This window comes from Colletotrichum navitas (assembly GCF_030913465.1).
Source record: "Colletotrichum navitas strain CBS 125086 chromosome Unknown LY79scaffold_70, whole genome shotgun sequence".
NCBI lineage: Eukaryota > Fungi > Ascomycota > Sordariomycetes > Glomerellales > Glomerellaceae > Colletotrichum > Colletotrichum navitas.
Genome location: NW_026850616.1, coordinates 65,359 through 90,462, shown reverse-complemented (window position 1 = coordinate 90,462; position 25,104 = coordinate 65,359). Strand labels below are relative to the sequence as shown.

The following is a 25,104-nucleotide window of genomic DNA, read 5'->3' as shown; positions in this document are numbered from 1 at the left end:
TGCCGGCCGATCTGTACAACAGGGTATACACGCAGATGCCTTTAATTTTGCACAATGATACAGACCTTAGGAATATTGCCGTGCATCGGTGCTGACAAGCCCTTCGGCAAGGTGCCGCTCTGCTCCCCGACATTTTGCAGAGAGGCTGAGACCTGTCTGTCAGTGAACCCAAGACCAAGCGAACCGGTTCGCCTTGGCCTGGGTTTCCATGCAATAGGAACTGAGCACAGGTCAAACTCAATGCCATGCCATCCGACAAATCAGACAAACAAGGGACGACATGGAACGGCTGTATCTGTACCTAGGTGCATCCAAATTGACTTCCTCCTCAGCACCCTACTGCTACACTGCAACCCCCTCAGCTGGGTTTGATCTGCTCGGTCATTGAACGGCGGCGCATCACAGCTTCTCGGTCGCTTGTCCCCATCGCCTGGTTAGGATGTGCAGAGTTCACCTCGGTTTGCTTCCCCGGCCAGTAGGAAGCGGTTACGTACGACTCGCCAGAGAGACGCTCCACACACGAGACCGGCCAAGGACTCAAGCAACTAGCTCAGTCTCACACACACACCATGACACGGCAATTGCCAGATGCGGAGACAAAATGCAGCACAAAGACAATGGGAATGATAAGAGCTCGCCGGCGCTCTCCAGGACACGAGTAGGATGGATAACACCAAAACCTCCCCCTGCCTCCAGTTTGGCTGCAACTGCTGCAGCAGCATTAGCAAGGTCGACGAAGTTTCATGCCGTCCCCCCATGGATGCCGGCCATCTCTATCACCACGCTACTAGGCATCCTATCCTCCGACATGGCCGGCTTTTGCAGTTCACGGATACATTTGGGCGTTACCCTGGCGGGGGAGGAAAAGAAAGAGCTGGTTCTACAGAGACCGACAATGAAGCCCTGTCGGCTGGAATTGGTGTTTGTTCTTTCTCCCTACTCCGCACTGCAAGCAGCACAGCAAAGCTTCCGAGCATCCGAGCCAACAGCCCCTCAGTCCCCTTCCGGAATCTGAGTTCGAGGTCGAGTTTCCCAGCCGCCTTTTGTGGCTTTCGCTGGCTCTATTGACACTGCTGGTGGGTGCGTGGTGTTCCAGGTTAACGGGCGACGCAACGCTGTGGCGTGGGGAACAGGGAGAGGTCGTTTGCTCCTTCCCGACAGGGCATGGTGGGCTGGTCCCAGTGAACGGGGCGCTGCATGGAAAGAAATAGAACGACACGGTGAGTTTGGACACGGTGATTTTTATCGACAGGGTAGGTGGGCAACGGCCGACAAGTGACGTCTGGGTCGGTGAAGCATGTTGAAGATAACGGCGGCGCGCGCTGTTGATACATTCTTTTGTTCCTGGAGACTCGCATGGAGGTGAATTGGAGGCGACTTGAACTGTATCTCAGCTCAATCGTTGAATGCCCATCCCTCCCCCCCCTTTTTCTTTTTTTTCTTTTTCTTTTTTTCTCTCTCAAGAAGCCTGGACCATTCAGTCCGGGGGAGTTTACGATTATGGAGATGATCAGCAGACGGAACTGAGCAATCATCAGGGGATCTCGATGAGCTGCCAGGGAGTCGCCGTCATAGGGGCTCGTCAGGCTACGCATATCATGACGACTGTCAAGCCACTTCAGCAAGACCAGGCTCAAGGTGAACCCGGTCAGCGGTCGGCGGTGGCCTGGGACCTTACGGGTATGTCGCGGTCAAGTTCTCGGCCATCCATTGCAACCTCACAAGCTCTCAGCGCATCTCCGTCCCTGGTCCCTCACCGTGCCCAGGAAGGGGAAGGTCATAGCAGCGGCCGTCCCTCCATTTGTGGTGTGCTTTGCTGCGAAACTGTTTGCACCAGCAGGGTGGTGGTGTGGCCGGCAGGGTGGTGTGGGGACGGATCGGTGCACAAGCACAACAAACAGTCTCAGATGTACGGATACCACCCATCTATGTTCTGTTTGTTTTGTCGTCCGTATTGGTTGTCATGGCAGAGCAATCAATTGTAAACCCACGACAAACAGACGCATCCGCAGTTCAGTTGGCCATGTGGTCTACCGTCACCACCACCGCTTGATTGTTCAAACGGTCGGGGTTAAGGGGGGTTGGTATCCTTCCGAGTCACCTGCTATTATCCTGTTGGATAAGCCCACCCAAACTTGGACGAGATATGGATGCCCTGGACGGGACGAGGCTTGCCGACTTGCGTCATTCCGAGCCCGCATCCTCATCAACCGCCAAGTTTACCATCGCCCCCCCCCCGGTCGTCGCCCCTGGCTGCATCCTCGGGCTTTCAGTCTTCCCGGCTGGATGTGTGCTTGCTTGTAGCTTCAAAGATTTTTTTCTCCGCCTATCGGTCCCACCCCATGCTCCAGATGCAGGAGCAGCATCCTTCTGACGTCTATCTAGACTAGACTAGGTACGCTACATTCGTACAGCTTCGATGCAGTACAATGACAGGTGATTTGGAGGGAAAAGAAACGGTTGCGAGGAGTGTCAAACTAGGCTATCGCAAACGCCCCCTGCGTTGACTTGGTCGCGCGCTTCAGAGTCCATCAAAACACAGAGCTTTCACCCCTCCCCCCACCCCCTCCCCCCATTGTCGAGTCCCTCTGATTCCGTGTCTGTCGGCGGCGCTCCCTGCCAAGCTTGACTCGCCTGAATATTCCATCGCGCGTCGTCGTGTCTTTCCACCACGTAGACCCTGCCTGCCTGCCTGCCTGCCTGCATCGCCACCGAGGAGTTCGGCAGCGTCGGATATTCGTCAATAGCACCGCCGACGAGACGCCAACGCCCATCTCCTCTGGCAACACAGCTGCGAGCCATGCATGACCCTACTACTGACTTGTGCGCTACGTGTACGTATCCGTCCTGTCCCGCAATCCCTCGACTGCGCCGCGGCCCAGTTCGTACTGGCTAGCATACGGACGGGTAAGACCATGCAGTGTGTCGCCCTCCAATGCATGGAATAACCATGTTTCTCCCATCTCCTAGGACCGAACCAAGGTCACTCCCTCCATCGTCGACCGTAGGGTCGGGGGGGAGGGCCAACTTTGACCTCGCCGATCCCTTCCTGTTCCTGAAAACGTTGTTTCGTTGATGGGAGATGCTGTCAAAAAGGTTGCTTGAGCCTCCGCGGATATTGTGGGTTAGAGTTGCTCTGCGCCGCCGAGCTTACCATTGTGGTGGCATCATCGTCGCATCCAATCCTTTTTTTTTTTCCTTCCTTTTTTTTTCCCCTTTTTGCGCCACGGTCACAGACGAACAACGACCTCGGATTTAGTTGGGATAACTCTTGCGCGCCAATGGCTCCTATCTCCACGCGGCTTAATAGCCGTGGACCGCTCACTTGTCCCGACTAGCGCGAACCTGCCGTCCTCATATGTTGCAGCCGGCGGCTCGACCTGTCGGCATATTGTCACCGTTGAGCTAGGGACGTTATATGTACACCAGGCTCTCAGGAAAGGGAAAAAAAACCTCGCGCGGCGGCGGCGGCATGATCAGGGATTGCAATGGGAGAGAGAGTTCAAGTCCATGTCAGAGGCCCCTCCATTCTATCCAGCTTGTAGGGAGCTTTTTGCCAAAGACAATATTCACTTTACACCCCCCCTCGCTCCCCAGATTTCGGGTCACGCCAACATTCCCTTGTGTTATCCTCGAAAGATGACGCCGCATCTGGGCATCGACCCGGCCATGCCGCTTCCTTGTTTTTCTGGCCCTCCCACAAAGACTGTGGAGTGTGGGGTAAGAGTTTTAGCCAAGCATCTCAAGGGGGATAAAAATAAAAAATAAAAAATAAAAAAAGGCTCTCGTTCTGTTGACTCATCTTCGGTGCATCCGCTCTTGTCCACGCCGGCCTTCCAAGAGCCCAGTATAGCGTGGCGCAAAACGGGGCGTCGAGAAAGCCGCCATTTTGGCCTTCATTTCTGCATTTGTGCCGGGCCAACCGTGACTACGGTGCTTTTTTTCCTACTTTCGTGGACGATTTTTCTCTTCCCCCCCCCCCCCCCCCCCAACAATGACGGCGTTGCTTCTTTCCCTTCACCCACACGTGGCCGCAACGGTCCTACTACTGCATGCCATCTTGGATAACTCTCCACTTACAAATTTTTTATTTTTTTTTCTGCTTAGTAGGTGGCCGGGAAGGGGGGCGGCCACATATCTCTAGACCGCATGTCTTGGCATCATTGCTTTAGAACAAAAAAAAAACCCGTTGCCGACAGGCGCGGCATTCGACTGTCCAGGCGTAAGCTGCAAGAGCGTGCTTCCCCCCTCCCCATCACCGGCCGGCCGGCCGGCAATCTTCTTGCTTAGTTAGACACACGCCAAGTATGCATCTACCAAGCTGTTTCGGGATGCTCACGCCGAAGAGAGAAAGAAAAAAAAAAGGCCCAACTTCCGGAAGAGGGTTTCCTTCTGAGTTCTGCGTCGGCATCGTTGCATATCGAATACCGTTGTCTCTCTATCAAACCATATCAGCCGCGGACCGGCCGGCCGGCCGGAAGTCTGGCGTGCGGGGTCGGAGAAGGGATATGAATCCTGCTTTTATTTTTATTTTTTTATTTTTATTTTGCTTTTGCTTTGATGTGATGGGACAGACAGGCATGCTGACATGCAGCTGGAGATTCGACAATGGCCCAATTTTGTTCATTCGCCGTGCCTCGAGGGCCGGGAAACTGGCTAGCCATCAGTTGGAGTAGCCGGGAGCACAGCCCCCGTGGGAGGAAGGGGAGGGTATCAAGGGCGCGTTCAACAAACCCTCCCCCCACCTCTTGAATCTGACGGCATCGAGTGTCGACTGATCTGGTGAGATGTGATCATAGCATGATCACCGTCCAACATGGATGGGGCTCTCTCCTCACATTTGCGGATCTCCCGCTCCACCCCTATGAGCTTTTTTTCGTTTTGGTCGGGGGTTTTTTTTCTCTTTCACTTCGCTGGTCTTTTCGCCCTGTCTCTGTGCCCGGTGTCGGTTTCTTTGGGTAGCCATCATCCTGACAACATTTGCCGCGGTCCAAGTACCAGGCAATCAGCGCACTAGGCCTAAGAACGACCGTCGTGACCCCAACAGCCAGTCCAGACTGCTGTGCCGATCTGTGTCCTTGACACTTAAGCGCTCCGCCAGTGTCGAACCCGACGTCGTGCGTACATGGCTCCAGAGGCCGACCGAGGCGGCTAGGAAGGGGGGGAGGGGGAGGGCTGCTCGACGACCCCCACGGAGTCTCTTCGCAGCGAAGCGAGGGCCGTTGAAGTTCGTGGCTGACGATGGTATGCAACGTCAAACATTTTTTTATTTTTTTCCCTTTCCTTTCTCGCTTGTTGAGGTTCACTGAAAACTTCCCTACCATTTCTGCAAATCCCATCGGTTCCTCCCTCCCCCCCTTCCCTTCCCCGTGCCGAAGAGGTGTTTCCCCTCCCGCAGAAAAAAAAAAAATGTCTTGCGTCCCTGCATTAGTCGTGCCCTGATGGAGGGCCGTCGCCGCCGTCCATTCGCCCAAGGGCCCAGCGTGCGGGTGCAGATAGGGACGGAAGCGAGGGGCGGCCGGGCATGATGCGTGACCATCCCGGTGCGTGGCGGCGGCGGCGGCGGCGGCGGCGCGCCATAGGGCTCCGGTGGAAGCCCATTTTTTTGCCTATTCTGTCCATGTTGGGAAGCCTCATGGCGTCAGCGCTCCTCGGTTCTCAACCCTGGGCAGCGTGGGTTGCATCGAGGGCCCCGTCCATACATAGACCTCCACCGGGGTTCCAAATGTTAGCGCAGTGAGTTGACCCGGCAAATCAGAAAGATTGCTTTCTTTGAGGTCGTGGAGGGAGGATAACATTAGGCAGTCGCTTAAGCTCTCAGCTGCATCTCTAGATTGACGCTATCAAGACATAAAAGTCCTTACTTTTACTGGATATATCTAGTAGGACCAGAGTACCGGTATACCTATTTTTACTATATGTGTACGTAGGGCTTGTAGCAAGCTAACACTCATAACCCTGACGGAATGTACATGCATACATGTATAGCCGAATCCATAAATACATGCCGTGTACATGGTACTATGTATGGTGTCAGCAAAGCCGGTGGCGCTGTGTTGCTCGCGGGTACGGAGAGCGCGCCGCATGTGAAGTTGACCAAGCACAGACGGACGGCCCCCATTACGCGCCCTCCATCCATGTGCTTGCCGCCGAGAGGGGGGAGGGGGGGAGGGGGACGGCGGAGAAAATCCCCTGCCGGGATTCTCTGTGGCCGAACGGGGGGGGGGGGGGGGGGGGACAAGGGCATCCTGCGCCGGGGTGGAAACATTTTAGGCCTCTGCATACGGAAACCTGGACGACCGGCGTCTTTTTCGACCGGGCTGGACTTCGGTGGCTTACGGGAGAACGGGACAGAGTTGAACGGAGAAAATTTTCTTCAATTTTGCGGCATTTGATACTTACTCAGATCGTGATCCGTTGGAGGGGTAAGGAAAAAGAAAAGAAGAAGGGGAAAAGGCCGTCCATGCATTTGTCGTGCTCCTTCGGGCCCGTCACTGTCTGGCCGCATTACGACGCTTGGTAATCCGGCTATCGGGTCACAACGGAGGCCATGTTAGTTTTTAGTTTTTTTTTTTTTTGGTTTTTTTTTTTGGGGGGGGGGGGGGGGGGGGGGGGGGGGGGGGTTTCCTCATATTTTTCTCCAAGATACAATAGTAATAAATAAATAAAAATCATTCTCCTGTCCCGACAGCCATCACTTGCTTCTATCTTTGGAGTGAGGGCGGCTCGAGGACGGCACCGGTGGCTTGGAGATCGCGGCGTAGCCCCGACGCAAGCCTTTGCCGTCGCGATGGCAGGGCTGCTGTGTCTTCCGCAGACTTCCTGAAAGCGGTAAGGTTTCCTTGGCCGGCACCTGGATGAAGGCCCGGTGTCGCGTGATATTGACGCCCTTCTCGCTCCCGTTGGGGATTCTGGCGATCACGGCCGAGGGGTGTGGTATTCCCCCGCCTGAACTCTGGGAATTCTCTTGTCACCAGCCTGGCCCGCCCTGATGCCGGCAGATACGAGAGAGCGAAAGAGGTTGATGGGATGGCGTGCCGACGATCTTCCACGGGCGGGCGCCAATCCTGCGCCTCTCCCGTTGAATGGGACGGGTCTGGTTCGTCTTGGACTTGGCTGGCCTCTCGTCTGCCCCCCCCCCCCCCCCCCCCCCCCCCTCGGGAATACAAAATCAGACGAACTGGTCGAGGAGGCTCGGACTTCTGTTTCTCTAGGGCCGCTTTGGGCTGCCATGCTCCCATGGCTGTTTCGCCTGCAGTTCGGGCTCGGTCTTCATGGTGCGGCATGGGGGGGAGAAGCCGCCGTCGCACGATGTCTCTCCCACTCCCCCCTAAATGAGGTGCGGGATAATAGACCGGGCGCCAACGTTGTGTCACGATGACTTGGTATTCATGGTGCACGTCAGATCCAAATCTGGCAAAAGCGGGCTACAAACATGGTCACCTAAACAACAACAGAACTCTGGGTGGGATCACTCGAGCAAGACATGTGCCGTTCCTGGCATCTCGCGCTCAGGGGGGGGGGAGAGGGGGGAGAGGGGATCGTTTGGCGCCCTCGGTGGTTGGGGATGGCGGGAAGAGTTCGATCGCCCGAGAGAATCTCACTCTCATTTCCGAAAATGTAACCACAGTGAAAGCCTCGTCCTCAACCCCATCTCCCGACTCGGACTGTTACACGGCAGCCTAAGAAGCTCAACGTTTGAACGGCGAAAAAGCATGTGCCAGCCAGCCCTTCCTTGCCTGCCCGCGAGATGCATGAGCGGCCGACCAATCAGGGCGGCGACCGTTGGATTGGAGGAACCGGCGCGAGCGAGCGAGCCAGAGAGACGGACTTACACGGAAGATACGGAGCCAACCAAGGCCTGGCTTTACACTGCGTCGTCAAACCATTCCCTCGTGGCAGCTTGGACCTTGCTTTCCTTCTTAGTAGAAACTTCTTCCTTTTTTTTTTTCTTATTTTTTTCTTTTTTTCTTCTTTTTTTTTTCCCTACTCGTTTTCTTCGGGCGCCAGGGCCTTCGGACTTGCAGGGCAAATGCGCGCGCGCGCGTCCAAGGGAATGATGCTAAGGCTTTTGCGTCCCTTGCTGCAATACCTATCCATTCGAATCCCTGGGTCGATCACTGCGAGAATCTCGGGGTAAACCGGGGCGCGCGCACTGATGGGAGGATGGAGATGTCGTTTCCCCTCAACTATATGCGATGCGCGCCGGGCTCTCTCCCACCTGTTTGTTCAGGAAATCTTTTTCTTTTCTTTTCTTTTCTGCAAATCTGGGGGAAAGTCCAGATTGAGTTAAGGTCGAGGCCAGTTTCGGTCACAAAGTCTGGGTCCCGAAGACCGCTCAACAGAGAAGGCGATTGTGCGCGATGACGGGACGGATGCTTCTCAACCCAAGCAGGGCGCCATTAGGCAGACTTTTAGATGTGGATTAGGCGTCACCATTTCCCGCGCAATGTAGTCACATGGGGGAGACGGGGAGGACCTATACCAAACGTCCCTTTTCGTCAGGCCACGCGGACGGCCGGCGCACAGCTTGCCGCCCAACAACGGTGGTCTCTGTCTCTGTCTCTGTCTCTGTCTCTCTGTCTCTCTGTCTCTCTGTCTCTCTGTCTCTCTGTCTCTCTTCTGGACAAGGCTGCCGCGCCCATTGGGCCACGTGTGTGACCGGCAGGCAATGGCCAGGCACGGGAGGTCGATCTCACGTCGAGTTGGCCCGTCCGTCCATTGTCAACTGCAGGGCCTCTTTGGGGGAGAGAAGAGGGGGTGCACGGTCGGACCCTGCGATTCTTGAGCCTTGACGGCACGATGCGCCCTGTCTTACTCTCATATAAAGGTGGGGAGTGGGAGGAAAGGAACGGAAAGCACATCTGGCCGTGTATGTAATCCTCACTCATGAGGGGGGGGTGTACGTGTGAGTGTATAAGAGGCGCTCGGTCAGCATCGTGGCCCCCGCGGTTCGCGGAGGTGGGATTCCGGGAGAAGACGGGCTTGTTTCACCCCTTAGAGGAAGTCTGTAGGTCCGCTCCTTGACCACCGCTAACGGACGTAGTCATTAACCCCCTCCCCTAGGTGAACCCCTTCACGATCTGGACTGTGTGGCTGTCTAATCTTACACGGGATTTTACGACGGTCGAATCCTTGAGGGTTTGATAATTTTTGTTTTCTCTCCTCATGTTTCTTGCAACGCGCGGCGCGTAAGAGCTTTGCAACCGTCGTTATTCGCGATATGCTAAGAGATGAAAGGGTCTAGACGCGGGTGAAGGTGACGAGGTTGGAAAACTGGCGGAGCATTCAGACTGCCTCTTTCCCCCCCCCCCCCCCCCTTGTCCCCCTCTCGTGTGGCGTTACCTCGACCGCAGATCACCGCGCGGGTGGCCGCGGGAGGGAGGGCTGAAGCGCGTTCGGTGGTGCCCGGGAAGTGCGGGAAGCAGATGGCGGGCGCGAGGGTTGGGGGGCTACGGGTGGTGACGGCGATGACGGTGATGATGATGTTGAGCCTGGCCTTTCACATGTCATTTGGCCAATCGTTCCAGGCCAGTCCGTTCAGCTTCATCTGCATGTCATCGCGGCCAACGCGTTCGAGAGTCTTCTTCTCGCGGTTGCTCATGGCCCAAGCAGCCAAGCTCGGGGGAACTCACGACAAAGCCCTTGAGTCCGTCCCGCTGGGACGGACGTCTGTCGCCGGCGGGGACGCAGGCTGCAGGTGCCGCGGGCGGCGGGCGGCGTCAAAGGTCCATGTGTCTTTTTTTGGGGGGGCGAGGGTGCGTTTGCGTGTGTGCGAGTATATCGTCGCCGGAAGGAGGGTCTAGACTGGCCGTCTGTTTCTTTGTTTGCGCGAGCGCAAGCGCGACGCGAGCGTCAGACTTCCCCAGTCAACAACGGTGAGGCGTCCAGAGCGGGAGCGATGCCCGACATCATAAGGCAAGGCGTAGGGTCCAGACCCCCGGGCCAAGCGGGAGGATTTGGAGAGAGAGAGAGACGGTTTTCCGAGGTCGCCGGGACGTTGATGACGCCGTCACTGGTGGGTAGTGCTGAGGTTGAAAGGCTGATGTGAGGGAAAGGGAGTCAAGCGGTTCCCGAGCGGGTGACGCAGTTGCGGCGCCTCGATGTGTCTTCCTGAGAAGCCCCGGCGGGCTGATGCCCTTGGCGAGGATGGAGAGCAAGGACTCCCTCTGTCATAGCCTGTGAGAGGTGGTTTACCGCGTACCCTCGGATCGATTGACGCAAGAGGCTTTCCGAGTTTGGGTTTCCCACCCCCGAGGCTTGTTGTCTTCTTTTTGTTGATGTTTGGTTCATGCTACGAGGGGCAACTCTCGGGGTGGTGAGAGGTCAAAGGGTGCATGGCTGACTCTGGGCTGTGGCGAGAGAGAGCGTCTTTAGCTTGCGGTATAGCCAACAACGCTGCTCTATCGAACGCCACGTGACACCACCTGCTCGATGGATTGTGAACAATGATGGCTGGCATCAAGTGAAAGGGGGCTCTGCTGTCCGGAGTACATGAGGCTGAATATGGCTAGGGTAGTGTAAGATGATTTCTGTTGTCAGGCAGCAGTTGCGGCGCTATTCGACGACGTCAATGTCCGCATTGAGCGGCGTCGCGTATGGAATCAAGAGTTTCACAGACTTTCACGGCGACCTTGATGCAGTTTCCCCAGACATGACTCACGATTTTGCGGCACAGCAGCAACTTTGTCGATGAGAGCGACGACGAGATAAGAGGAAGTCTACAGAATACCTAGTCGTCGTCCCCCAAGACCTCGAGAACACGTTCTGCGCCACCGTCTCCCTTGACTTACTCTCCCTTGACTAAGCTCAGCTGCAAAGATGGCACCCCGCGGACGCCCCAGGGGTTGTCCCCACGACTCCATCCTCGTCGAAGCTTCCGAGTACGGCCGCAGGAAAGCCGGCTTCGTCCGTGTTCCGGCCGGGAAACGCATCGCAGCGATGGAGCCGTCCGTCAGGGCCGCCGCCAACCCCGCAACAACCGACGCCGTCGACTCCGCGCCGGACCCCTCCACGTTCCCGGGCCCGCTCGTTCTCCCCGACGACGACCTCGCGCTAGACCCGCGAAGCGCGCCGCAGAGCGCGCCGTCGTGGGCGAAGGGGCGCTGGCGGAGCCCGATCAAGCCCGAGAGGAAAGCGCTGTACGTCGCCGACGTCCCCGCCATCGGCGAGGACGCGGCGTTCATGGCGGCGTGGGCCTCGCCCGATCTCTCCGAGGCGAAGACGCCGCCCGTCGCGGCGGACGGGCTGGAGCACCCCGAGGTGGGGCACCTGAGGGGGTACCTTACCGCGTTCTACCACCCACTACCTGTGAAGCGTCTCCCGGCGGCGCTGCGGTTCGTCAAGTGGGAGAATGACGGGGAGCGATTACGCGCAAGCAGGAGGCCAAAGGGAATCGCGATGGTCGGCCTGGAAACAGGGGATGGGTCCGTGGTAGGGATCCGAACGAGGCCGTCGCCGGATGGCCTGGCGCGGATGCAGCTCAATTTGTGCGACCTGCTCGACGCGCTGGCGGCAGTGCTGCCGGCGGACGCGTACGCCGCTTGCATGGTCGTCGCGCAGGACCTGTACGAGGACGACGACGACGACGACTTCTGCTGCGGGCGGGCGTTTGGCGGGAGCCGGATCTGCGTGGTTTCGGCGTTCCGGTACCGGCCGCTGCTGGACGAGGCCCAGGGGCTGGAGAGGGAGCACATGTGGCCGGCGTCGCACTGCGAGAGGTTCGTGGTTGAAGCGGTGGAGTGGTGGGAGGAGCAGGACGCCGCCGAGGGGGATGAGGGCGAAAGGGCTTCGGAAGCCGAGACGGACAAGCGGGCGAAGATGAGGGGCAAGGGTGGTGGTGACGATGATGATGGGGAGATCACGATCGATCTGAAGCAGGTGAAGGGCACGGCGATGGGTGCCGCCATCAAGGCGTCGAGGGCCGTCCTGGTCCCGAGGTCGACCCCGAAGCGCTCCCGGGACGAGGACCTGAAGGGACTGTGGTTCGCCCGGGTCGCGAGGACGGCGGCGTACGAAATCGGTCACTGCCTCGGGATGGACCACTGCGTGTACTACGCGTGCGTCATGCAAGGCACCGGCGGACTGGGGAAGGACGCGCGGCAGCCGCCATATCTCTGCCCCGTGTGCGAGGCCAAGGTGATCTGGGGCCTTGGCGAGATGGGTGTCGTCGAGGGCTGCCGGGCCGGGACGTGGCGGGAGGGCAGGCGGAGGGCGGTGGAGCGGGACAGGATGGAGGCCATGAGAGGGTTCTGCGAGCTGCGGAAGGGGGTGGGCATGTTTGCCGGGTACGCGGGCTGGTTAGACGCGAGGTTGAAGGGGGAGTTTGGACCCCGGGAGGCGGAGGTGATTGGCTTGACGGAGTGAGACGGGGTTGTGTGGAATCACATCACATCTGCTTACGATGCTGTCACCCTAGGCTTCTCGTTACTTTGACAGTCGAAATAACCAAGAAGACCCAGTCCGCCATGCGAAGATGGGGAAACCAGGCTTTCTACAAACATCCTTCTTGGTTGTGCCCTTCACACAGGTAGCGCGTCACGATGGCCACTAGTTCGAGTCAGGGATACCAGGATCAAGAGTGGGGGAGTAGCTCACGATTCTTGGGGTTTAGAGGGGAGATTTAGGAAGCTTTCTCCTGGGACTAGGCATCAACAGCTCCCGGTCCCAGGATTCAGGGCCGATAGAGTTGAAACATTTGATGATTGATAGTGTCTACAAATGCCTTCTTATCAGTTCCGAAGTAGTAGCTGCATAGTTGTTTCTGATTTGTCCCTTAGAATCGCTCCTCTGCTAGCATCTAAGAAGAAAGTCACGTATGAAAGGCTAAGGAGTCGAGCAACCATAGATGCTATAAGCTACGGCAGAGAAGGAGCATATATAACTATGGAATGATTGATGGACACTCCTCAAAGTGTGCAAACATGCCAAACGACTCCAGACCTCCTTTACTTCTAAAACGTCCACCCGTGAAAATGATGCTCCATGCGGCTCGAGTATTAAGAAGCATACCCTTCCAGAGCCTTTTATCCTGGATATCTGCGGTGTATTCCCAAGCAGGAGAAATCTAAACTTATTTGAAACACAAAACTCCATAAATCTTGTTACAAATTTGGGCCACTTGTGCAAATAAATGACGGCCTTTGAACCAGGAGGTAGCCAATTGGGGAGAGCGGGTTTCCTCCCGACGACTCGGGGGAACTGGACGAGGGTCTTTCAAATGTGATGGCCGCACAGGTGGTTTCACCCTACTGAGTATCCGAAAATTTGATGGCGCTGTCGTAAAATGTATAGTCACAGAATCTAGACCCAGCATGCACACATTTATTGAGATGGCACACACTGGTAGGTGGGCTATCTCTAGAGGAGTAATGTATAGCACTTTCAAGTCTAACCGGGTATCGTCGTTCAGTCTGAGACCGCTAATGGTTCCTTGAGGCCGGGGGTGGCGCTGTAGGTCGGGTGACTGGGCGATGAATTCGACTTGTCCCCTCAATCCAGCCCATGACCATGAAGGGAACCCTAGTCGTCTTGTAGTAGGTATTGGTCGACATTCCTGTACATGTATCTAAAGAAGGCTATTGAGAAGAGACTCGGAAGCTGGCCTCACGGTCTTGAGTGACAGGAACGGCACTCCCTGTAGCAGGAAGACAGGGATCTTATAGCTTTCCAAATGCGCAATGATACCCATTAAGGCAGCAAGGCTCTCAGGGCATCATCTTCGTGAGATATGTTTCGAATTAGAAAGTCTTTCGCAGTTTTGTAGAATCTAATGAAAGCATAAGTAGGTGTTCTTATACAGGAATCGTTGTGTAATATACCCTGCAAGAAAAGACCCGAGTCGAAGAAGGAGTAAAGGTTCCCCTGCTTGCAGTGGAGGGCGTTAGAATCCCATGCCATAGACTCCCTAACCTGAATGGAACGGCTTTCAAAATAGACCTCGGAGTCGGTGAAGAAAAGGAGACGTCGAGAAAGCAAAGCTTCTTGATGCGATGAATCTTCTTCTTCTTTTTATTGTAGTGTCCACTCAACATTTTCCTTATTGTAAAGGATTCTTGAACTCTCAAATGGTCTCACCTACCAATGATAAAGTAGGCAGCTATATTCTCCAACGCTCCACGCTCGAATCAGGACTTAACTCGTGCCAGTTACCCTCTGCATTTACCATCGGTAATGGCCACTGCCTGAGCAGGCAGTGAGTGATTGCAAACATACAGTCGCCCTGTCAGGTCAGCCGATCATATTGCGGCCAGTCTTGCAGGACGAACTTGGAAGTGTGCTCTGCTTAATCTTTTCTAATGATTGGTTGTCCTAATGCAATATTGGTATTTTCCACTTGGCTGCAGAGGAAAGTTGATGGGGTGTGTACATAACCATTGTGGCGGTAGACGTCAACTTCCTGCTTCCTATTCTACAGAATTTCTTAGCATTGAAAGCCAGTCTAGTTTGTTCTAGACCCAGTGCCCCTACCCAGAACCCCAAACCCCCCAAGCCCGAATCTCAGATGAGAAGAGCCTCCACCAAGCCCTTTCGGATCCGAAGAATAGCACATCTTTCCCTGAGCCCCAGGAACAGGCCAACCCTTATCAGTTAAGCAAGATATGAATCAGGGTTGCGTTGTGAGAATTAATCGTGTGCAAAGCAGCTTTCAGGGAACGGGTGCACTTTCCATCTAATTTCTGGAAATATAACACATCTGCATGCGGTGTAAATGCTAAATTCCAGGATCATCTACGAAGTTGGGAACAACTCCATTTATAGTCCTCAAATGATAGGAATTATTGTGCTTTCCTAGCATCATATAAGCGCCAAGGAAGCTTGTTCAACTCACACTGGTATCTGAATCCAGGAACTGGCACTTGAATTCTGAGGTTGGGTAAAGCTTATTCTCTAAATCCCGAATTTACGTCTCGTAGAATTTAAACGCCCACTCTAGGCTCAAGTCCGTCATCACCCAATGGAACGAAGAAAAGCAACAACTTGGGGAGTTGTAAGGAGAGATGAACGAACTTAATAACAAAGTGTAGTGCCACCTCGTATATAAGTCAGTGTTTCCTACGTGCCGAGTCTCATAGGTCAACGCCCATTGTAGAGAACAGTAGATAGACTATAACGCTGACGTCAACGAGTCTTAGCCAACACATGACTTTTCACCATACAAGGGTGATTGATCACCCGCCGGGTGAATGCGGCGTTGTACCAATAACCCGGATGAGCAAGGACAAGACAAACTAAGAAGACATGATCGTTGTTAACAGAAACCAGCATGCGCATCCCCATATGGCGGGCGGGCTGCGCGAGGTCCTGCCATGGAAGGCTAACTTAATCCGTCTTCCGATCGGTCAAGGTGCCACTCATCCGGCTACCCTTCCGCGCCCCATTTCTTAGGCGATGCTGGAATTCGCCCAAGACATTCCCCGAAACCAAAATGCCGTGACCGGAAACGACTTAACGAGTGCGCCTCGAATTTTTTTTGCCTCCTCAGTCCATCGGGATACTGTGCATAGAACGCCTCTGGCTGGAATGCGTGCCAGTTGTCCGGGTGTCGTGGGAAACCCTCAAAACCAGAGATGCCTTTCCTCCTTGTACTACCACATCCCCCGAGCCCCCAAAGTCTATCGATCCCTTTTGAGAAACGCGGTATCCTGTCACACACGTCAAAACTAATCGCGCAATCAATTCAGCGGGGGCCGCAGAGCTTCGGTCCCAGCCGGTAACCACATACCAAAAACCATTTGGTCCAGACGGACCGTCGTCATGCGTTTGAACTGCCCGTCCCTCCTCCTGTTGACGCTCTGCACAACGGCGGCGACGACGCTCGCCCAAAGGCTCTTGCTCCCCGACACACCCGGTATCGATTTGAAAGACAATCCCGATTGTGCTGTAAGAAGACCGGCCCCCCTCGGCGACCGACGAGTGACCGACGAGCTCACCACTGACGCGCGACCAAGCTGCCTTGCCTCTTGGCAGGCCTCAATCAAACGAACTGCCCCACGGCCAACCAGACATGCTTGTGCCAGAATGGAGAGTTTCTCGCAAACGTGCAGAGTTGTGTTATCCAGAACTGTCCGCTAAAGTACGCACTAGGTAGGAACATTCAAACCCTTCCTTTGAGGCAAGAATGTTTGGCTGATGGCTGGTCCCTAGAATCTCAGAACATTACTTGGACGGCGTGTCAGTTTCCCCTCCACAAAGGGGTATCAAACTCGCGAAAAGCCGCGCGCATCGTGATGTTCATTTTGCTACCCACACTCTCGATCGTCCTTCGGGTCATAACCAAGTACGCGCGGCTGGGTACATGGGGTCCTGATGATTATACTATTCTTGGAGCATATGTAAGTGGGAATTGTCACGCATTGAAGGAAAGATAATGCTGAACAAAGAACCTAGGTTCCTCTTTTGGGATACACATGTATACTTGCCTATCGTAAGTCCTTAATCAGACGCTGGTTTCAAGTTGACAGTCTGACATTCACGTCAAGTTGAGAATCACGGTGCTGGGAGAGACCTCTGGACACTCAACCATGGACAGATCTATACCTATTTCAAAGTAACTATTGTGTTCCAACATTTATCGGCTGCTACCTTTCTCCTGCCGGCCTTTTGACTCGTCATATATTTAACGCTATCTTAAACAGTGCCTTTACGCCCTACAACCCATCTATCACTGCTGCATCGATATGATCAAGGCCTCTATCCTCTTCTCGTACCTTCGAATATTCCATCTCCCGGACGAGAAGATCCGCATTGCACTCTGGGTTACCATGGCTATCAATCTCATGAGCGGACTCGCCTTCATATTCGTCTCCATGTTCCAGTGCCAGCCTGTAAGCCTGGCATGGACACGCTGGACAGGCGAGACGACAGGGAACTGTATCAACTTCATCTATATTTCGATGTCGCACGCAGGTATAAACATCGCGTTGGACCTGTGGATGCTCATCTTGCCAGCCAGTCAAGTATGGAGCATGAATCTAGCGCTTCGCAAAAAGATTGCAGTCATGTCCATGTTTAGCCTTGGTCTATTGTGAGTGCTTGCCAAGATGATCAACGTGTCTTTGCGACCAAACGAGCAGAGCTGACATGCCATCACCAGCCTTACTATCGTGAGCGCCGTTCGGATTTCCGCCCTTATGGAATTCCGAAAGGATCCTCTGAACCCGACTGGTATGTTCAAAGATGCCCGGAACTAAAAATGCCTATTGATTTGAAAACTGACCGAGCATCTCGTCTAGTTGCCATGCTGCCCACCGTCGTTTGGACAGCTATAGAGCTCTATGTAGGGGTCTTCACAGCCTGCATACCCAACCTCCGACAGTTCTTCGTCAGGTTCATCCTTGGGCGTTCGGAGAAGAAGGAACGTCTTGCATCAGTCAACTCAGGCTACGCGCGTGGTTCGAGATCCGCGCCCAAGCCACGGGTGCTCACACAACAATTTGATGCACTTGAGACGATAGACGAAAGCAACCTCAGCTCACCCTGCCAAAAAAGCATGATCAATGTATGAAATATGAAAAAGTGGACATTATATGAAACTCAGGTAGCCATTGTTTTTGCGACTATTTACAACAAGCACCCAAGGCTGCCTTGCTCTTTGGACCCAGCACCTCGCTTGGAATTACAGTGTTGACGCCAAGAACTTGCATCGAGTACCCTAAAAAACCTCTCTTATACGCAGCCATTGACTGTTAAGAGGATCCCATTCGAAGTGTGTGCCGCTCATGTTCCCATCACGACTGAAACGTAACTCTCGGCGCCGCAAGGGTGACTCTTTTTCGTCCTCGTCCTCAGACAGGAGGTTCTCCGTCTCAATTTTCTCGTACCTCTTCGCGAGAGCATGGAACATCCTACTATCCCATACACCGTCGCGACGGTTAAACTTACCCAGTAGACCCGTCGCCTCTTGCCTGACTTTAGTATCTCGACACCGACACGAAGTAACCAACAGCGCCCATGTAGGCCCGTTGTCCATACTGAAAGTGTCGCTGCACCCACGACAATTCGCCTGAGCCTTCAGAACAATTCGACTCAGTTGCACGATCTCCCGGAAAGACGGTGTCAGGATGATCACCGTTCTGGTGTCTGTGAAACTCAGGCTGGAGACATGGCTCCAGAGCAAGAGGTACTGCAAGCGCAAGTTGCAAGCATTGACATACAACTGGTATTCGGCTTCGCTGAGATGTTGCTGTAACTGTAGATCGTTGTATAGAGCCTGAAAGGCGTTGCTCCATTTTCGGAGGTGGTTCAAGAATTCCGGAGCAACGGCCGCCATTGTCTCAAGATGGGTCGGCAGCAATGCAGGCCGTTCGTAGGCGCCTGCAAGCATATCTTCAGAAAAACCGTCGACGTAGACCTCCGTGTAAATAGGACATCTGTGACACGTGTGGTGCTGCACGACCCTCCACCATCGCCGGGCCGTGTGTATGTCTGTAAATATGGGAGGCATCTCATCAACAGCGAAGGCACGTTTGCTGCCTCGACAGCACCAGCTGATTTCCAAAAGATTGTCTGGATGCAGTACATTGTGGGACCACGCCTGCATTGTCAAGCCCTGGAACACCCATGCAGCATCGTCACACACGGCGCGGATGGACTCTGTCACTGGGCCTTCCTCAACCAACGACCGTCGACGGAAGTATGCCTCCATCATCTTGTAGGCATGATTCACATGCGATAACGCCGCAGTGCGATCTCCATGGAGGCATTCGAATGTTATGAACAGCACGCAACATATGATGGCCCAAAGCATGTTTTCGCTCGTAGGCTGGGAGCTGCGCAAAAGCTTCATAGCGCGGCCATAATGCTGTAAGGCGAACTCGTAATGCGGGCCGTTACTGTGAAGCTCCTTGTCGGACCGATACACGAGCGACGGAACGAGGGCTCGGGCCATTCCCGCCATTGCAAGAGCGGCGTGTTTGATGGCTGGCTCCTGGCGTGCGAGTTGCGGGACAACGCGATGCATGATGTCGTTGGGGAAGAGGTAGATGCTGCCGATAAGTCGCAGCCAAAACTCGAAGTACCCCCTCTCTGGTCCGGTAAATAGCGACGTTTCGTAACCGGGTTCTATGAGGGCAGCGAGTGGTCGCCTCGTTCCCTTGGGGACAATCGGGGCGCAGTGATTCGCACGTTTCTGCTCAGATGGGTATCCTTCGCAAACTCCCGGCCCTCGTGGCGACTTTGTGCACTTTAAACAGAAAGGCCGCGTCTCATCACACTTGACATGGCGTCGTCTACGACGGGTTAGGATTGCCGTTTGATAGATAGGCAGAGGTCAGGCACATACTTGCATGTGATACAGCCTGACTTGACCTTGGCCGTGAATGTTCTCTTGCCTCGCGATCGATCCCCGAGGGAGAAAGTTGCCATTTGAGAAGACATCTCTGGTATCCTAAGAGCCCGGCTGTTAGTCGGGGAAATGATACGGGGGGTTGATGCGGTAATACGCACCTTTTATTCCCGCGACTCACGGTCCGCACCAGAGCAAGGCCAACGGCGGCCGAGCCGGCACTAGACGATCGTGAGTCGCAAGCTGACGCGGAAGATTGAGAAGCCATCTCCAAGGCATCTGGCCCAAGAAACCGTGGAAGTGCGGACAGGATCCGCAGGAGAGCAACCATTTCAGCTGCTTAACAAATGCTGATGCCTAGTGATAGATATCCCTGTCAGCGGGGCATGTAGCTTTTTGTCAGCTAGCGGCGTAGGGCAGAATCCTTCGTAGAACAGCCAACCGTAACTTACATATCATTTGCTGATCTTCCGGGGGACAAGGGTTTGGGCATTCGGTGCTTGAATAGGGCTAAGCCGTGTTATCATTTTCTGACAATTTAACACAGCCACGAAGCAACCGAAACCGATTTGATACTATTGATTTTTATTATCGGTACCGTGCAGTTGATAGGGCTGGTTTGGTCGGTCCAATGGAGATTCGCCACGATATCTGAACCTAGGAAATGTAATCATCGCAACAAACTGCCCGCTACGTGCCACCTCCCCTTTTTGTCCCGAGTTAGAGCATACAGCAGGGCATATATGACTGGGATCAAGAAAACCTTATCCATATGAAAGCAGAGATGTAAAGGGAAGGTCCTATGAAGGCAAGCAAATGGGAGGAACGAGTGAAACGCCACGTGATATAGTACATGATAATCCACCTGACAAGTGTTGTAGGAAGCTATCGTGACATTGTTCATCATTTGAATCACAACACTGTCTCCAAACCCATGAAATCGAACGACAACAAGCTTTTATAAACTCAAAGCTCCAGATTCTGACCCTTTGTGAAAGCTGGTTTCGTTCTTAGATTGTTTTACAAAAATCTCTAGCAGCTGCCACTGGGGGGTAGCCATCGTAGCCATCCCCATCTTACCCACCTCGTTCTTGTGCGGTCAGTGTTGTTGCCAGAGTTTCTCTTATGGATTGATCAACATAGTCCACAATATTCATGTGGTGATAGTTAGTAGCCGGTCTCGGAATCACGCATTCAGCGAAGAGAGAGCTTAGCGTCAGCAAAGCCCAAGGCATGCGCACTCGAAGTAGTATAAGTTTACTATCATTCAGACATCGATACTGACCTGGAGTCCTTTCATAAACTTCATCTGGACTTTTAGGTGGATTAAACTCACGTCACCTGGTTTGATATCGTTACCTGTAAATACAATGGGTGAGACAGGTTAATACAGGTGGCGATCGGAGAAATCTCAGAACCGGGTAGAGCAGGGCTAAAGATTGATCAATACCTCAGCATGATATTTCCTCAGAAAGTCCCAGACTTGGGCTTAAAGTTGGTCACGAGCACCAGAGCAACTGCTGAAAAGTCGTTCGGCTTTGCAGACAGGAGGGCCCTATGAGCACACATGGCAATAATTCGAAGCCCTAAACCAAGAGGTTCGGCATTTTGGATTTATTATCTCAGTTGAAGTATATGCTTCATGGTCTGGACTCGAGCAGTTCTCCGGGGTTTGCATGAATACATATGGGCGAACTTGCGGGAGAGGAGGTTATGTGATGTTCTGGAAGATACGTGCCAAGGCCAACCATCAACCACACAAACAAATACCGACTGGCCTAATTCACTCCTTTACGGATTGAATGTGGTTTCGGGCATTTCGTACGGAAGTGAATTTGGCTTGGCCATTAGTAGGCTACGTCACACCTCCTGACCTCCCCCCTGCCAGGTATATATGGGGAAAGTTGGACAGGGTAACCCAAGCGACTAATTGGCTGATTTTAGCTTAATTGAAGGATACTTTAGCAAGGTTCGGAGCATTCATGCCGGTCTTAGATGACCAGTCTTGGACAGGCGGTGAGGGTTGCTTTTGAGAGGGAACTATTTAGAAAGTTCCCACAGAGCTCCATGACAATTCGTTCCAAGTAAAAGCGGAACATCAGCCATGATTTCGGCTCACCGACTTCCACAATCGGCCGTCGAGAATATAACCTAGAATAAGGCTCAATAGATTTACTCTAATAAGTAATACGCCGTATCAACAGACTGTTCCCAAGAGCATCACAGGCCGCCTGAGCGGTGAGCACCACAAGTACTGTTTTCTTCACGCACATCCTACAAACACGTCACACATATTCAATGTCTCTCATAGCCTGGTTCATCCGCATCGGAGGTCGGCAGTACCAATTGGTCAGTGCTCCCGAAGAACACGTCTCTAAGATGTTAGCTCGCTCTGATGAGGCTCTGGACTGGGCTCTTTGACTTTCGTTGTAAATCGGATTCTCAATCTAGATCGGCAAATTCGCATATACCGGGCTGTGGAACTGCTTTATTACAATATAGATTTGGGATGTCGGGCCGTCGTGGTGAGAAAAATCTGTCGTCATAAGGCTTTCTGCACGTCGCCAGATCCGGCAACGGATCTACCCAAAGAAGCCAGGGGGGCAATTAGCTCCTGATCCAGCGCCTCAGTCATCAACACCCGGTGTTCTCCCCTGCCTTGGTGTGAGATCCGACATACCGGCCGAAGCCGAACGACATTTCAAAGACGTCATTCGAATAAAGCCCCCCTTCAGTTGGCGACGAGTACCGGGCTCCGAAGGCCTGGCTGCAGGTCGGACTGTACACTGTACGCTTGTCCTCCCAGCCCACGCGGGGAAATTGGCGAAATATAGACGTCATGACGAATTATCACGGCTATATAAACAGAGGAGTCTATCGTTCGCGTTCAGAAACTACAATTTAGTCAATTGAAAAGAAAGGAACACAAAATATCGACTACCAACACTAATACCAATCAACATGAGCTATCCTGAGAAGTTTCAAGGTTTCTGTGTGGCAGGCCCGAAAAGCTGGAACCAATTCAAGAAAGAGACTCTTACGCCCAAGCCGTTTGGAGACCGCGACATTGATGTACAGATTGAGTGCTGCGGTGTTTGCGGATCCGATGTACACACTATCACCGGAGGCTGGGGCGAGTACGAGGGACCTCTGTGTGTCGGCCACGAGGTGTGTCCTGCGTTCCTCCATATCTGAATTCTTAGGTGTGAGAGCTAACAGTTATCAAGGTTGTCGGCAAGGCAGTCGCTGTCGGAAAGAGTGTAAAGGAGATCAAGGTTGGCGACCGAGTGGGTGTGGGAGCCCAGGTATGGGCATGCTTGAAATGCGACCAATGCAAGAACGAGAATGAGAATTACTGCCCTCATTTGGTCGGTACGTATAAGCCTCTCTTATGCCTTCTCGAGTCACTTCTGGTGGCGACGCGCTGACGTTACTATCAGACACGTATAATGCTACATATGAGGACGGCAGTCAAGCACACGGTGGCTTCGCCAGCCATATCCGCGCTCACGAGTATTTCACGTTCAAGATCCCTGATGCGATAAAATCGGAAGATGCTGCGCCTCTTATGTGTGCTGGCCTGACGACGTATTCGCCGTTGGCTCGTGGCGGCGTCGGCCCCGGCAAGACCGTTGCGATTGTCGGGATCGGTGGTCTCGGCCACCTCGGCATCCAGTGGGCCAAGGCTCTCGGCGCGGAGGTGTACGCCATCACTCACTCCCCCGACAAGGCTGAAGACTGCAAGAAACTCGGCGCCAAGGAAGCTATCAATAGCAACGACAAGGACTGGGCAAAGCCATATGCCTTCAAGTTCGACTTCATGCTTAACTGCTCCGATATGACCAACGAGTTCGACCTCTCGACCTACTTGTCCACACTCAAGGTCGGCGGACACTTCCACATGGTCGGTCTACCTGACAAGCCTCTGCCTCAGTTCCCCGCGGGTCTGTTCACCACCAACTCGGCGAAAATGTCCGGTAGCCACATTGGAAACAACCAGGAGATGAATGCTTTGCTGAAACTGGCTGCGGAAAAAGGAATCGCACCGTGGGTCGAGACAATCGACATATCCGAGCAGGGATGTAAAGAAGCTGTTGAGCGGGTCAAAGAGAACAAGGTCCACTACCGGTTCACCTTAGTCGGACATCAGAAGGCTTTTGGAACGGCGTAGAGGATGAGGATAAATAGAAACTAATTATCTTGGGACGATCAGCATGTTTTCACGCAAATGCTTAGGAAATCCGGTCCTGCGCTTTGCCTGTGTTTGGTATTTCTCTCATCAGATATGTCTTATCAAATGCATCGTCCACTGTTGATGGAATGCTGACTCTGCCAAGCGGCTAGTACTGACTTGAAGAAGATGGGGTGACAACTCTCGGAAGGATGCCAGCAATCCAGTCATATATTGCTCTGACCTGTGCACACAAATCCGCAAAGGATTCTACCTGCCGATTAGTGGCTTTCCGCACTTCCTGGTCTTCTTAATGACGCGTCAATGAGAATTGAGCTAGACTGAGTGTACTGATCAACTAGGAATGCTTTCCAGCCACCAACGTCTGGTTGAGAATTTGAGAAGACCACAAACATTATGAGTGTTTAGTTGTTTAATTATGCATAGTCCTAGTAGGAGCAGCAGTTCGCCAGTAACTACATGTACTATTAGGATTTCTCAGTTGATAAAGTTTCATTCAGAATGTCAGCGCATCCTTCTTGATTGGCTCAAGATGACCCCTTCCTTTGAAATTCTCAACGATGTCCGCCTGCTCGGACAACATAAACCTTTCATTTTGTTTCCCGAACCTCGCCAGAACCCTCCACCGCGCCAAATCCCCCGGGTTGCGCTTGTCACCGTGCGCCGCCCCAGGGTTTTCCCAGTGCCCCCTCGAGAACGAGATGAGCGTCGAAATCTTCTGCCTCGGGATATCGTACACCAGAGAACAAACGGTGCCCGTCTCCTCCAGCCAGTTGACCTGCCACAACTCCCCAGGTCGGATGCACTGGTAAGTCGCTGTCTGGTAGTTTACGCGGCCGGACATCGGCCCGCCATGGATTGCGTAGACGATGCGGTCCTCGGAGAAGAACCACATCTCGTAACGCCACTTCTCCGGCCTACCATCGGCGTCTTGGGCATTATAATCATAGATGAGATGCGTATCACGAATGTCTTTGTCGAAGGTGGAGTCCAGAGGCGTATTGGTTTGGAAGCGGGGAAGAGGGTTTGCGGGGGGGCTGTTTGAGAGGAACATGACTCCCCTTTGCGACAGAGCGTGCAGCAATGAATTGGTAGTTCGTGGAAGAGTATGATCTCCGAGCGCGGAGAGATAGCAAAGGCCGTTCCAGATCTTGGGTCAACAATGTATCTCTAGGCCAAACTAGTAGTAGTGGTGTTGCGGGAAGATTTTATCTGCGGATCTCCGTGGAGAATAAGTCGTCGTGGTGTCGCGAGCAAGGTGTGGTAGCGGGTCTGTGTGGCGAGCTGTTCGGCAATCTAGATAGATACTGCTATGTATTACATCATAGCTTAGAGTTTTCGGGTTCGTCGGGTTAGCTCGTTTAACTCTCTCGGAAAGACTTAAATCCTCTCAGGACAATGCCTTACATCCGTCTATGAGTTTGTGATGCGATGGGAAGGAATATCCACGACAGCCTGCAAAATATACAATCGACATGTCAATGCGTCAATGGCCAGAGTGATGTAAGCCGGAAAGTGGGTGTTATCTTTGATTTGTGAACCAAATGGTTTCTGTGAAATCTAATACTCTCTGCGGTGGCTTATCGTATTGCGAAAACCCAGAATGATTGTGTCGAGTGAACTATGG

At 53.6% G+C, this 25,104-nt stretch overlaps 11 protein-coding genes across 11 annotated transcripts; 7 read left to right on the top strand and 4 right to left on the bottom strand.

Moving 5' to 3' along the window:
• Nucleotides 1-183: 183 nt before the first annotated feature.
• LY79DRAFT_357689 (uncharacterized protein) lies at nt 184-1,211 on the top strand. Its single transcript, XM_060552705.1, has one exon. The coding sequence runs from the start codon at nt 440-442 to the stop codon at nt 1,013-1,015; it is 576 nt and encodes a 191-aa protein (XP_060410302.1). The 5' UTR covers nt 184-439; the 3' UTR covers nt 1,016-1,211.
• Nucleotides 1,211-2,067, top strand: LY79DRAFT_357726 (uncharacterized protein). Its single transcript, XM_060552707.1, has one exon. The coding sequence runs from the start codon at nt 1,407-1,409 to the stop codon at nt 1,983-1,985; it is 579 nt and encodes a 192-aa protein (XP_060410301.1). The 5' UTR covers nt 1,211-1,406; the 3' UTR covers nt 1,986-2,067.
• Nucleotides 2,068-4,769: 2,702 nt separating this feature from the next.
• On the bottom strand, nt 4,770-5,432 carry LY79DRAFT_357668 (uncharacterized protein). Its single transcript, XM_060552704.1, has one exon. It carries the CDS (start codon nt 5,337-5,339, stop codon nt 4,863-4,865), a length of 477 nt encoding a protein of 158 aa, XP_060410300.1. The 5' UTR covers nt 5,340-5,432; the 3' UTR covers nt 4,770-4,862.
• A 65-nt stretch (nt 5,433-5,497) lies between these two features.
• On the top strand, nt 5,498-6,130 carry LY79DRAFT_564905 (uncharacterized protein). The gene has a single exon (XM_060558703.1). The coding sequence runs from the start codon at nt 5,525-5,527 to the stop codon at nt 5,738-5,740; it is 216 nt and encodes a 71-aa protein (XP_060410299.1). The 5' UTR covers nt 5,498-5,524; the 3' UTR covers nt 5,741-6,130.
• A 497-nt stretch (nt 6,131-6,627) lies between these two features.
• Nucleotides 6,628-7,509, bottom strand: LY79DRAFT_694897 (uncharacterized protein). The gene is given in 3 exon segments (XM_060564802.1): nt 6,628-6,892; nt 6,955-7,156; nt 7,168-7,509. 3 exon segments carry the CDS (start codon nt 7,284-7,286, stop codon nt 6,695-6,697), a joined length of 519 nt encoding a protein of 172 aa, XP_060410298.1. The 5' UTR covers nt 7,287-7,509; the 3' UTR covers nt 6,628-6,694.
• Nucleotides 7,510-9,320: 1,811 nt separating this feature from the next.
• LY79DRAFT_357638 (uncharacterized protein) lies at nt 9,321-9,934 on the top strand. Its single transcript, XM_060552703.1, has one exon. The coding sequence runs from the start codon at nt 9,429-9,431 to the stop codon at nt 9,804-9,806; it is 378 nt and encodes a 125-aa protein (XP_060410297.1). The 5' UTR covers nt 9,321-9,428; the 3' UTR covers nt 9,807-9,934.
• A 692-nt stretch (nt 9,935-10,626) lies between these two features.
• Nucleotides 10,627-12,483, top strand: LY79DRAFT_564900 (uncharacterized protein). The gene has a single exon (XM_060558702.1). It carries the CDS (start codon nt 10,822-10,824, stop codon nt 12,364-12,366), a length of 1,545 nt encoding a protein of 514 aa, XP_060410296.1. The 5' UTR covers nt 10,627-10,821; the 3' UTR covers nt 12,367-12,483.
• Nucleotides 12,484-15,838: 3,355 nt separating this feature from the next.
• Nucleotides 15,839-17,580, top strand: LY79DRAFT_357626 (CFEM domain-containing protein). Its single transcript, XM_060552702.1, has 7 exons — nt 15,839-16,086; nt 16,147-16,334; nt 16,390-16,426; nt 16,482-16,549; nt 16,638-17,026; nt 17,096-17,166; nt 17,235-17,580. The coding sequence occupies exons 2-7, from the start codon at nt 16,230-16,232 to the stop codon at nt 17,504-17,506; spliced, it is 942 nt and encodes a 313-aa protein (XP_060410295.1). The 5' UTR covers nt 15,839-16,086; nt 16,147-16,229; the 3' UTR covers nt 17,507-17,580.
• LY79DRAFT_564892 (uncharacterized protein) lies at nt 17,498-19,645 on the bottom strand. The gene is made up of 3 exons (XM_060558701.1): nt 19,447-19,645; nt 19,283-19,387; nt 17,498-19,229 (listed from the first exon to the last, which is right to left on the bottom strand). Exons 1-3 carry the CDS (start codon nt 19,614-19,616, stop codon nt 17,654-17,656), a joined length of 1,851 nt encoding a protein of 616 aa, XP_060410294.1. The 5' UTR covers nt 19,617-19,645; the 3' UTR covers nt 17,498-17,653.
• A 2,203-nt stretch (nt 19,646-21,848) lies between these two features.
• On the top strand, nt 21,849-23,604 carry LY79DRAFT_639056 (alcohol dehydrogenase GroES-like domain-containing protein). Its single transcript, XM_060562311.1, has 3 exons — nt 21,849-22,453; nt 22,513-22,657; nt 22,726-23,604. Exons 1-3 carry the CDS (start codon nt 22,247-22,249, stop codon nt 23,454-23,456), a joined length of 1,083 nt encoding a protein of 360 aa, XP_060410293.1. The 5' UTR covers nt 21,849-22,246; the 3' UTR covers nt 23,457-23,604.
• Nucleotides 23,605-23,846: 242 nt separating this feature from the next.
• On the bottom strand, nt 23,847-24,761 carry LY79DRAFT_564888 (Calycin-like protein). Its single transcript, XM_060558700.1, has one exon. It carries the CDS (start codon nt 24,529-24,531, stop codon nt 23,974-23,976), a length of 558 nt encoding a protein of 185 aa, XP_060410292.1. The 5' UTR covers nt 24,532-24,761; the 3' UTR covers nt 23,847-23,973.
• Between the last annotated feature and the right edge of the window lie 343 nt (nt 24,762-25,104).